The 12,233-nt window shown below is 41.1% G+C and overlaps 1 protein-coding gene across 6 annotated transcripts in view; it reads left to right on the forward strand.

The window, feature by feature from the left end:
• Window positions 1–12,233, forward strand: part of LOC126986218 (neurabin-1-like) — a 63,367-nt gene that overhangs the window by 37,010 nt on the left and 14,124 nt on the right. For 4 of the 6 annotated variants that reach the window (XR_007739410.1, XM_050842192.1, XM_050842189.1 and 1 more), the window contains 3 exons: window positions 4,548–4,681; window positions 11,198–11,352; window positions 11,903–12,209. Coding sequence is in view for 5 of the 6 variants with exons in the window: in XM_050842192.1 (XP_050698149.1) it covers window positions 4,548–4,681; window positions 11,198–11,352; window positions 11,903–12,209 (596 nt within the window). In the remaining variant the exon portion in view is untranslated. The remainder of the gene's footprint in view (window positions 1–4,547; window positions 4,682–11,197; window positions 11,353–11,902; window positions 12,210–12,233) is intronic. The other 2 variants (XM_050842193.1, XM_050842191.1) reach the window with 1 other exon arrangement.

Here is a 12,233-nt window from a genome sequence, read left to right on the forward strand (position 1 = left end):
CACCAACCAGCAGACTAGACTAACCAGGAAAGACTCGGGAGCAAACACAACATTCTCAGTCTAAAGTGTTTTGGCACTCTGCTTCACTAACATGTTGAGATAGAAGAGAGAGAGAGAGATAGAAGAGAATGTAAACAGAAATGACAAGTATGGAGAAGAGAAACAAACACAACATTCTCAGTCTAAGATGTTTTGGCACTCTGCTTCACTAACATGTTGAGATAGAAGAGAGAGATAGAAGAGAATGTAAACAGAAATGACAAGTATGGAGAAGAGAAACAAACACAACATTCTCAGTCTATAGTGTTTTGGCGCTCTGCTTCACTAACATGTTGAGATAGAAGAGAGAGAGAGATAGAAGAGAATGTAAACAGAAACGACAAGTATGGAGAAGAGAAACAAACACAACATTCTCAGTCTAAAGTGTTTTGGCACTCTGCTTCACTAACATGTTGAGATAGAAGAGAGAGATAGAAGAGAATGTAAACAAAAATGACAAGTATAGAAAATGAGAAACAAATATTAAACTAAATGAAGAAAAGGATAAGGTATTCCATATTCATATAATCTGTCTAATCTTTTAATAGCACAACACTGATGAACAGGGAGACTAATAAAGACAAATAGATGAAATAAAGAAAAGGATAAATACATCACTTAAGGAAGAAAAAGAGGAGATAAGAAGAGAAATAAAACTGCATCATTACCATCAGATAGATAAAGAAATATGTCGACTAATGAATGCAAGACTAATAAAGACAAAAAGATGAAATAAAGAAAAGAATAAATACATTAATAAAGGAAGAAAAAGAGGAGATAAGAAGAGAAATAAAACTGCATCATTACCATCAGATAGATAAAGAAATATGTCAACTAATGAATGCAAGACTAATAAAGACAAATAGATGAAATAAAGAAAAGAATAAATACATTAATAAAGGAAGAAAAAGAGGAGATAAGAAGAGAGAAAAACTGCATTAACATTAGATAGATCAAGAAATATGTCAACACGAAACTCTTTAATAACGAGAAAACAAAAATGGAAGATCATTACGAAGCGCACCTGAAAAAGGAGACCAGGTGGAGTAGTTTTCGTCACCCTCGTTAAGCGCCGATATTTTTTTGCCCCTTTCCCCCTCAAGTCAGCAAGGTGTGCATACAGGTGGCCCGCGGCTGCCTAACGAAGCCCTGCACAGGTAACAGTGACCCCACACCTGCCCCTCCCTCCCCTCCCCTCCCTTTCCCTTCCCTGTTTGATTATAACATTCCCCTCTTTGTTCCCTGCCCTTCCTTTTGTATACCCCCCTCCCTTCCCCTCCCCTCCCTTTCCCTTCCCTATTTGATTATAACATTCCCCTCTTTGTTCCCTTCCCTTCCCTTCCCAGCCCTTCCTTTTGTATACTCCCCCTCCCTTCCCCTCCCCTCCCTTTCCCTTCCCTGTTTGATTATAACATTCCCCTCTTTGTTCCCTTCCCTTCCCTTCCCAGCCCTTCCTTTTGTATACTCCCCCTCCCTCCCCTCCCCTCCCTTTCCCTTCCCTATTTGATTATAACATTCCCCTCTTTGTTCCCTTAACCCTTTCCATCCGTGACGCAGACGTCGGCGTCACAGTATGGAAAGGGAAGAGGAAATGGAAAAGGATTAACCCTCTTCTAAACCTCTCCATCCTCCACTAAATTCCTCTTAATCCTCTTCCATTTCCTCTTAAAAGGTTTAGGAGAGGATTAAGAGGTATAGAATAGGACTAACCCTTTCCATACGGTGTCGCCGGAGTGAAGGGCTTAACCCCCCTTCCCTTCCCTTCCCTTCCCAGCCCTTCCCTTTATTTAATATAACTTTCCCTTCCCTATGTAATTATAATCTTCCCCTTCCTCCCTTTCCCTTCCCTTTGTATGTTAACCCTTACCCTTCCCTACCTAATTATAACTTTTTTTTTTTTTCCTCCTTTCCCCCCTTCCCTCCCTCCCTCCCAAACATCCTTGCTTTTTTTTATTTGTTTGCTTCTTCTGGTGCTGGTCTTCCATGTGATTGTGTCTGTGTGTGATTGTGTAAATACTTCTTTTTCTGACGACGGAATTGTAAGTCTGTTTGGTGGTGGTGGTGGTGGTGGAGGCTTTTCTAATAGGTGGGGTAGCATGTGGAGTGTGTGGGGAGTGGACAAGGGACTGGAGTGTGTGGGGAGTGGACAAGGGACTGGAGTGTTTGTGGAGTGACGGGAAAGACGTGGAGTTGTATAGGCCTACTACGGAATGATTGCCAGATTTTTCAAACGTCATATTAGCATTTATCAAAAGTTCTGTGGCTAATTTGTCTTTTTACTTCAATTTTTGGGGACAGAAGCATTTGATTTTCAGTTGGGATGGAGTTAGAAGTGTTGAATTTCCAGTTAAGTTGACATTACAAACTCACATTACAAGATTACTAAATAAGTGATATAGAAAAATTCAACAAGACCAATTAACCCAGTAGCAGCGGGGATCACGTTTCTTAATGGTCCCTCTAAGCGAGAAAAATGAGAAAAAATCATCACTCGCACAAACCATTTCATAATATATATCAACGCATTTGTGATCAATTTATGCAGCATCTATTTTGGGGGGTTTATATCATGGCACAAATTTGGCCCGTCGCTGCTACACGGTTAACCACTCCTGGAAAAATGGGTTAAAAGAGAAATCAGCCACAGTAGTGTTGGTGATGCTTAAAGAATCATGTGTAAGATTAAGTGTGTGTGTGTGTGTGTGTGTGTGTGTGTGTGTGTGTGTGTGTGTGTGTGTGTGTGTGTGTGTGTGTGTGTGTGAACTGGAGTGATTTGCTTCTTTCTCTTGCTGCACTCCGCCTCACTCCCTCATAACCTGAATATAATCCCTCAGCCTTTCAATCCTCCTCCTCCTCAGTGCAACCTTAATCACCCTCATGAAGCCCCTCGTCAAGCAAATTCTGTTTATACTCAAAAGAACCCAAACGCCTCAGTAAAATATGTAAATTAAATTGATGTCTGTAAGTGTTCTAACTTCTTGGACTCAGACCCACAATAAGCACTACGTGCTCTAAACGCCGGGTGTGTTCTGTGTCTGCGTTGTTTCTCTGGGCAGCGCTACAGCCAACTCAAGACAGAAGAGATGAATTCTTAGGCTGTTCGGAACTCTACCAAAGAGGATTTTGTCATAGGTTTAAATTCCTTCCTCCCCATTTAAAAGACTGAAAATATGTTCCCGTCACCCCTCAGAAATTATACTAGTGCAAACAAGCCACACCTTCCCTCCCTTGAAACAGTGCTGAGTGATCTTTTTCCTTCCTCTCAGACAACAGGTCCTCTTCCTTCTCAGGAAATAGTGAACATTTCCTTTCCTCTCAGAAAATAAACTAAACAAGCTATTTTCCATCTCATATCAACATATGGAGTGGAAGAGGCTGGTAGGCCTATACAAGGCAGTTCCTGTGTACCCAACCCCACCTAACATCACTATCCATGAATTTATCTAATTCTTTCTTTAATTTATCAATCACATCTACATGTTTGACATGACTGCCAAGCCTGTTTCATCCACCACTCTGTGAGAGTGACCATCTTTGTCCCTCTCAGAAAATAAATGTGAACAAACTATCTTGTTCATGAAGTAATAGACAATCTTCCTCTCAGAAAAAATATTATACCTGGAAGTTCCTGGAAAACCAGTGGTTGACCTGTACCATACCACACCACACCAACACTGTACCAGCATGCCACCACCACCACCACCACCCACACACCCTTTGTCCACCGTCCTTGTATAAACACGTCCATTCTCCCCGTGTGCTGTACAGTGGCGAGGACAGCACTGCCTCGCCAGTCTGTATATATGTTTGTGTGTTGTACGTGGTGAGTCTGTCATCTCAGTAAAGGAATGACAGGCTGGGGCAGTGGCATGTGTCGTGATTATATATAAGGAAGGAGGAGAAGGAGGAGGAAGTTAGTGTGATCTTTGCTGATGATATGCTCCTTCTCTTCCTCAAACTTTGCCTCCCTTTCTTTCACCCTCCCTTTCTCTTTTGCCTCCCTTCCTGTCTCCTTTCCTCCTTCCTTCCTCCCTCTCTCTCTCACTGATACTCAAGCTCCTTTTTCTCTTCCTTCCTCTCTTCCTCACTGATATGTCCTTTCCCTCCCTTTTTTCCTTCATCTACAATCTCTCCCTTTCTCTCTCCTCCTCCCCTCCTCCCTTCACATCTCTCCCTCCTCCCTTCCTTTCTCCCTCACCGATATGTCCTTTCCCTCCCTTTTTTCCTCCATCTACAATCTCTCCCTATCTCTCTCTCTCTCCTCTCTTCCTCCTTTCCACTCCCTCCGTCTCTCTCTCTCTCTCTCTCTCTCTCTCTCTCTCTCTCTCTCTCTCTCTCTCTCTCTCTCTCTCTCTCTGCCTTCCTTTCTTTCTCCCTCGTTTTCTGTCTCTCCCTTTCTCTAGCCTCCTCCTCCTCCTCGTCCTTCATTCTACATTTCTAAACACACTGTCCCATCAAACACCCCCACCACCACCCCCACCACGCTAACCACCCACTCACCACCACAGCTTCGGTAACGGCAGGGAAGGGGAGGGAGAGGCGGCCCCCCAGAGAGTGGAGCGCGACATCAGCCCCAGCAAGCGATCGCCCACGAGCCTCATGGAAGATGTTAGGCAGGCAGTGATGCATGCTGACGTAACCTGTGAGTAATAATGATAATAATAATAATAGTGAGTGGTTTTGCCGTGAGTGTAAATGCCGTACGTAATAGAGACTGAGGATTGTTATTTGAGCGAGGGAAATCATGACTGTAGCGAGAGAATAAGTGAAAGAGAGTATAGGCGTAAGAAACGAGAAGTCCAGTACGTAACAGGGATTGAGGATTGTTATTTGACCGAGGGAAATCATAACTGTAGTGAAAGAATATAAGTGAGAAAAGAGAGTATAGGCGGAAGAAACGAGAAGTCCAGTACGTAATAGTGACTGAGGATTGTTATTTGAGCGTGGGAATCATAACTGTAGCGAGAGAATAAGTTAAAGAAAGAGAGTATAGGCATGAGAAACGAGAACTCTATAGCCACGAGTAAATTCAGTACGTAATAAGGATTGAGGATTGTTGTTTGTACGTGGAAATCATGACTGTAGTGAGAGAATAAGCGGAAAAAAGAGAGTATAGGCGTAAGAAACAAGAAGTCTATAGCCGTGAGTGAAAATTCAGTACGTAATAGGGATTGAGCATTGTGTGTGTGTGTGTGTGTGTGTGTAAATCTCGTCCACTTAATAGCTATCAGATAAGAAGAACAAAAAAAATATCACTCCAAAATTAATTCCTAGTGTAGATCTGCCGTATATCCACATCCTAATTTCTACTTTTTAATTGGCTGTCCTCCGCTGAAATTAGTCAAAGTTGAATGGCATTTTATTTTGATGAGACGTGTTGTTGGTATATCTGCTTTTATTAGTCACTAGAAGAGTATGTTAGTAAAGTTATCATTCTTAGTATTGTTATGATTGGTGCTTTTTTGCGTATCTGAAGAAGTGATTGTGGTGCATATTTTTTTGGGTGTAATTTTGATATATTTTCCGTGTGTTGTTTTGGTCGTCTGTTTGCCAGGAAATGAGGGAGAGAGGGTGACTTAGCTTCCTGTGTTGCACTATTTGTGTGTTGCTCAAGTCCGTGGCTATCACTAAAATCACTAAAAATGGAGAATAATCAATAAAAATCATAATTCTAGTAAAATATAAGCTAATAAAACTGGAGGAAAAATCAATAGAAAGTTTTGATAGTTTTGGCTGAGAAGAAAAAAATCAATAAAAAGTTTTGATAGTTTTGGCTGAGAAGAAAGAAAATCAATAAAAAGTTTTGATAGTTTTGGCTGAGAAGAAAAAAATCAATAAAAAGTTTTGATAGTTTTGGCTGAGAAGAAAAAATCAATAAAAAGTTTTGATAGTTTTGGCTGAGAAGAAAAAAATCAATAAAAAGTTTTGATAGTTTTGGCTGAGAAGAAAAAATCAATAAAAAGTTTTGATAGTTTTGGCTGAGAAGAAAAAAAATCAATAAAAAGTTTTGATAGTTTTGGCTGAGAAGAAAAAATCAATAAAAAGGAGTAAAAATGGAGAAAAATCAATATTAATCAATGCTAGTAAAATATAAACTAATAAAAATGGAGGAAAAATCAATAAAAAGTTTTGATAGTTTTGACGCAGAAGAAAAAAAATCATTAAAAATAAGTAAAAATAGAGAAAAATCAATATTAATCATAATGCTTGTAAAATATAAATAAAACTGGAGGAAAAATCGATAAAAACTAATTAAATATGGAGAAAAAATATAAAAACAGTAATACTCCATGTGGTTTAATAATACTGATAATCTTATAATAATACTTCACCTGATCTGAATTTCACGTAAACAGAATAATATATCCCAATACGTAACATAATGTAGTAAATCTAACTCTTTCGGCCACTCCTCTAACTCTTCTTAGGAGCAGTGAGTAGCGGGCTTTTTTTTTCACATTTGTTTCCTTTTTTTTATGCCCTTGAACTGACTCCTCTGCCATAAAAATAAAATAAAAAAAATAAAAAACTATCTAAAAAGTGTTGTAAAATCTCCCGCCACACACGACCACAACTTCACTGCGTTTAGAGTTCAATTTTACACTTCCTGGTAAACAGACGCACAGGTATCGCTTCTTTGTTTGTTTGTACGTATGTGTGTTTGTTATTTTGTGTGTGTGTGTGTGTGTGGGAGGAGACATGAGCCTTGACCAATACCTCCACCACCACCACCACCACTGTATCACCACCACCACCACCACCACCTGCACCCCCAACCCACCCCCACCACCTCCCTTTCCCATTCCCCTCCTGAGTTTTTCGTAACCTGCCGAGCCTGCATGTACGAGGTAGCGGCAGGGACGGTATGTAGCGTAGTGAGTCCTCCGCCTCCCCCCCTCCCCACACAGCTTACCCTACCCTAGAACCCTCCACCTCTTATAGTAGTTCCCAAATATTAGTTAGTTCCCTGCGGTATTTTTTTTTTCTCCCTGTTAGTTTGTATGTGCGACCCTTTGTACCCTTGTGGAAGATCTGGCTGGTTAGGTTCTATTCCCTTTTTTTGAGTTGATATTTCCACTCCTTTTAAATTGAATGTGTGACCCTTTTTAACTTTAATGGAAGATCTGGCTGGTTAGGTTCTATTCCCTGTCTTTGAATTTCATGCTTACGGACTATTTTTCACTTAAATTTGATACTGGCTGGCTATTTTTTCTTCCTTTCTCTATATTTAAATTTGACACTGGCTGGCTATTTTTTCTTCCTTTCTCTATATTTAAATTTGACACTGGCTAGCTATTTTTTCTTCCTTTCTCTATATTTAAATTTGACACTGGCTGGCTATTTTTTCTTCCTCTATATTTAAATTTGACACTGGCTAGCTATTTTTTCTTCCTTCCTCTATATTTAAATCTGACACTGGCTGGCTATTTTTTCTTCCTTCCCCTGAATTTCTAACTGGATGGCTACACTTTCCCCTTGTAACTATATTTTATGCCTACTGGTTCTGTTGGTTTCTCTAAATTTTCCCCTTCCCTTCATTAACCCGGTAGCAGCGAGGGGCCAAATTTGTGGCTTTACCGTGTAGCAGTGATGGGCCAAATTTGTGGCTTTACCGTGTAGCAGTGATGGGCCAAATTTGTGGCTTTACCATGTAGCAGCGATGGGCCAAATTTGTGCCATGATATAAACCCCCCAAAATAGATGACATAAACTAATCACAAATGCTTCGATATATATTACGAAATGGTTTGTGTGAGGGGTGATTTTTTCTCATTTTTCTCGCTTAGAGGGACCATTAAGAAACATGATCCCCGCTGCTACCGGGTTAAATTTAAATTCCCAATCTCTTCTTTAACTTTCTTGCTAGATGGCTGTGGTTTTTTCCCTTCTTTAAATTCCACTTTAACTCGAGTATGTAAAATGTGGGACGTACTGTGTTTCCTCTCCCTCCTCTCCCTCTCCCTCTCTCCTCCTCACACAAGTTCCCTAAGGCAGCACATAAGAACAGTATAATAGTAATCTTGCAGTAATTTGAAGTAGTGTTAGTGAGCTGGTAGGGTTTTATTTTCTTCCTTTATTTCTGAGTACTGTAGTCTTGTTTCAGCGACTCAGTAGATGTCGATATTAACCCTGAGGCAAGATTTTGGCTCTTTAACTTTTACCAATTATCGGTTTCTTGTGGCAGCATCAAATTCACCAAGAAAAACTTAACCTGTATGCACTGTTCAGGCCTAGCAATGACGGTTTTCCCACTAAATTTAAGTTTAACGCACTGTTCAAGCCTTGCAATGAAGGTTTTCCCACTAAATTTAAGTTTAACGCACTGTTCAGGCCTAGCAATGAAGGTTTTCCCACTAAATTTAAGTTTAACGCACTGTTCAGGCCTAGCAATGAAGGTTTTCCCACTAAATTTAAGTTTAAGGAAGTTTTTTCTCACTAATTTTAAGTTTAAGGAAGTTTTACCCACTAAATTTAAGTTTAAGAATCTTGATCCCATTCTAAATTTAATGCATTACTAACCTCTAGACATTAAGTTTGTTCCTAAAGTTTACCAAATTACACACAACTTAATGGAGGGTACAAAGGGAGTGTTACAAAAATGATTTATGTTAGGGGTGAAGGCACATCAGCTGCTGTGTTGTACTATCAATCTGTTCCTATTACGCCCAAAGTTAGAAAAAGTCATTATTAGCTTAACTTTATGCCAAACTAACACCCTCTTTCTTCACTTCTATGTACTGTTCTTCTTCCCTGAGTTATGTGTGTGTGCGCCCTTTACACTCCTCTGTCAATGAAAAGTTGGAAGGTTTCGTTTAGTCTGCGCAACATCTGTGGTCATATGCCGGAGAGAGACAGAAGGGGAAGGAATTATAGGAGAAGGGAACAGATCCCAGGAGACGGGACACAACCCCCAATTAATACCTGGTACCCATTCACTGCTAGGTGGACAGGGGCATAGGGTATCAGAAAAGCCGCCCAAATTTTTCCACTCTGCCTCTGTTAATGAAAAAGAAAACCAAATAACTCCTAAAGGTCATAAGAACATACACATGAATGTGAAAATCGAACCCCTTGCTGAGGTCATACATAAGGATATAAAATTAGAACCCCTTGCTAAGTTAACAAATGATCTGAATAAGACTGAAAACTTGTAATAGAAGACAAGAGTATGAAGTAGGCCTTTGCTAAATATTGATAAACCAAGACTCAGAACTTGTCATCAAAGCAATCCACATTATTAAACCCAAATGAATCAAGTTCAGAAATTAGTACCAACAATTTCATATGCTTTGAGGTCTTCCAAATCAAAAATTGCAATGAAACTTCTAAACCCAAATGAATCAAGTTCAGAAATTAGTACCAACAATTTCATATGCTTTGAGGTCTTCCAAATCAAAAATTGCAATGAAACTTCTAAACCCAAATGAATCAAGTTCAGAAATTAGTACCAACAATTTCATATGCTTTGAGGTCTTCCAAATCAAAAATTGCAATGAAACTTCTAAACCCAAATGAATCAAGTTCAGAAATTAGTACCAACAATTTTCTATGCTTTGAGGTCTTCCAAATCAAAAAGTGTAACCTCCACCTAAGCAGCCAAGTCATTGTGTGTCCGTAGCTTTCCGCCCCTATCGTGAAGTGGCGGGACCTTCCAATATGAACCTGGGGCTTGGTGGTGCAGTGGTTAGCACACTCGGCTCACAACTGAGAAAGCCTGGGTTCGATTCCCGGGCGGAGTGGAAAAATTTGGGCGGCTTTTCTGATACCTCTACGCCCCTGTCCACCCAGCAGTGAATGGGTACCAGGTATTAATCGGGGGTTGTGTCCCGTCTCCTGGGATCTGTTCCCTTCTATAATTCCTTCCCCTTCTGTCTCTTTCTGGCACATGACCACAGATGTTGCACCGACTAAATGAAACTTTCCAACTTTTCACTATTAACCACACCCTATGAAAATAAAAAGAACACCTGTCTGACTCAACACCAACAGACTTTCTTGTTTATACTTTTTTTTCCGCCTCCTATACCATTAAAAAAATATATAACTCTCTATGTCCATCCTTACTAACCTCACTAACTAAAGATGCAGGGAAGTCAGTCTCTATGTAGCCTCTCAACCCTATCCTTAATAGCTGTTGTTTTCCTTTTTTCTTGTTCATACGCCTCCCCTGCAACTTATAGTGACACTGAAGATCCCAAATTAGGTCTATGTGAGCAGGCCTTTTGCTCACCTTGTTTCTGAGTTCGGCGAAACGTCAATGATTTAAGACTTGCAACACATAACTACACCCTATGCAACTCAATACATAGGAAGATCTGCTTGTCTGTGTAGCTCCCTGACCCCTAATCCCAATCTGTAAATGTTAGTGAAAATTAATACACAAAAAAACATTGATTAAATAGTACATAGGAAAGTCTGTTATCCTGCATATCTTCCTGACCCCATCCCTAATTGTTAAACTTAAAACACATAACTACAACTCAATACATGGGAAGATCTGTGTGTCTGTGTAGCTCCCTGACCCCTAACCCCAGTCCGTAAATGTTAGTGAAAGTTAATACACAAAAAACGTTAATTAAATAGTACATGGGAAAGTCTGTTATCCTGCATATCTTCCTCAACCCATCCTTAATTGTTAGACTTGAAACCCACAACTACGACTCTATACAAAGGAAGATCTGTGTGTCTGTGAAGCTCCCTTAACTCCTAACCCCAGTCCGTAAATGTTAGTGAAAGTTAATACACGAAAAACGTTAATTAAACAGTACATAGGAAAGTCTGTTATCCTGCATATCTTCCTGACCCCGTCCCTAATTGTTAGACTTAAAACACATAACTACAACTCAATACATGGGAAGATCTGTGTGTCTGTGTAGCTCCCTGACCCCTAATCCCAATCCATAAATGTTAGTGAAAATGAACACACAAAAAATGATTAAATATTTAGTACATAGGAAAGTCTGTTATCCTGCATATCTTCCTGACCCCATCCCTAATTGTTAGACTTAAAACACATAATTACGACTCAACACATGGGAAGATCTGTGTGTCTGTGTAGCTCCCTGACCCCTATCATTAAGTGGTGGTGAGTGGTGTTGAAACCCTTGGTGGTGGTGGTGGTGGTGACCGAGCCGGCTCCTCTGTCTCTCCCTTCCAGTGGGCAAGAAGCCTCACATTAGCGGTCCCTTGCATGTGTCGTCAACAGCGCACCATCTCGTATCCACCGCGCACCACCCGGCCGGCCCCCCACCCCCCTCCTCGGCCACCTCCCCCAACAGGTCACAGTCTGCCTTCTACACCCCCGTTAGTAAGGTTAGTGATGGTGTGTAAGTACGTGTGTGTGTGTGTGTGTGTGTGTTTGGTTAATTTTAGAGACGTGTGTGTGTTTCAGGGAGGGTGTGTATGTTTTTAGAGGCGTGTGTGTGTTTCAGGGAGGGTGTGTATGTTTTTAGAGGCGTGTGTGTGTTTCAGGGAGGGTGTGTATGTTTTTAGAGGCGTGTGTGTGTTTCAGGGAGGGTGTGTATGTTTTTAGAGGCGTGTGTGTGTTTCAGGGAGGGTGTGTATGTTTTTAGAGGTGTGTGTGTGTTTCAGGGAGGGTGTGTATGTATGTATGTATGTATGAGAAGCCAAGATAAATTAAAGGGAGGAAGAGGAGACCAATAACAAAGAGGAGGAGGAAAAGGAGGAAGGAGTTTAAATTATATTGTCTCCTAACTTTTTTTTTTTTTTTTTTTTTTTTTTTTTACAACAAAGGAGACAGCTCAAGGGCACTAAAAAAAGGAAACAATAATAACAAAAAAAAGCCCACTACTCAAAAAGCCCGCTACTTTCATGTCCCCTCAACCGCACAACCCACCCACAGACAGCCCGGGAAGCCCACCGAGAAACACACCGGGAATCCCACCGCGAGTCCCACCGAGAATCCCACCGCGAGTCCCACCGTGAGTCCCACCGCGAGTCACACCGCGAGACTCACCGGGACTCCCACAGCGGCGGCGGCGGGTCCCCTAAGCTCGGGCGGACAGGCATCAGCGGAAGCCTTAACAGCCCGGGGTCAGCGGTGGTCAGCCCCAACCCGTCAGGAGGCGTGGTGCTGCTGAGTCAGAGGTCCCTGGAGTCAACCACCACAACCACCACCACAACCACCACCTCACACAAAGGGACACTGGGTGAGTATGGGTGATGAGGAAAGG

This window comes from Eriocheir sinensis, chromosome 61 (assembly GCF_024679095.1).
Source record: "Eriocheir sinensis breed Jianghai 21 chromosome 61, ASM2467909v1, whole genome shotgun sequence".
Lineage (NCBI taxonomy): Eukaryota > Metazoa > Arthropoda > Malacostraca > Decapoda > Varunidae > Eriocheir > Eriocheir sinensis.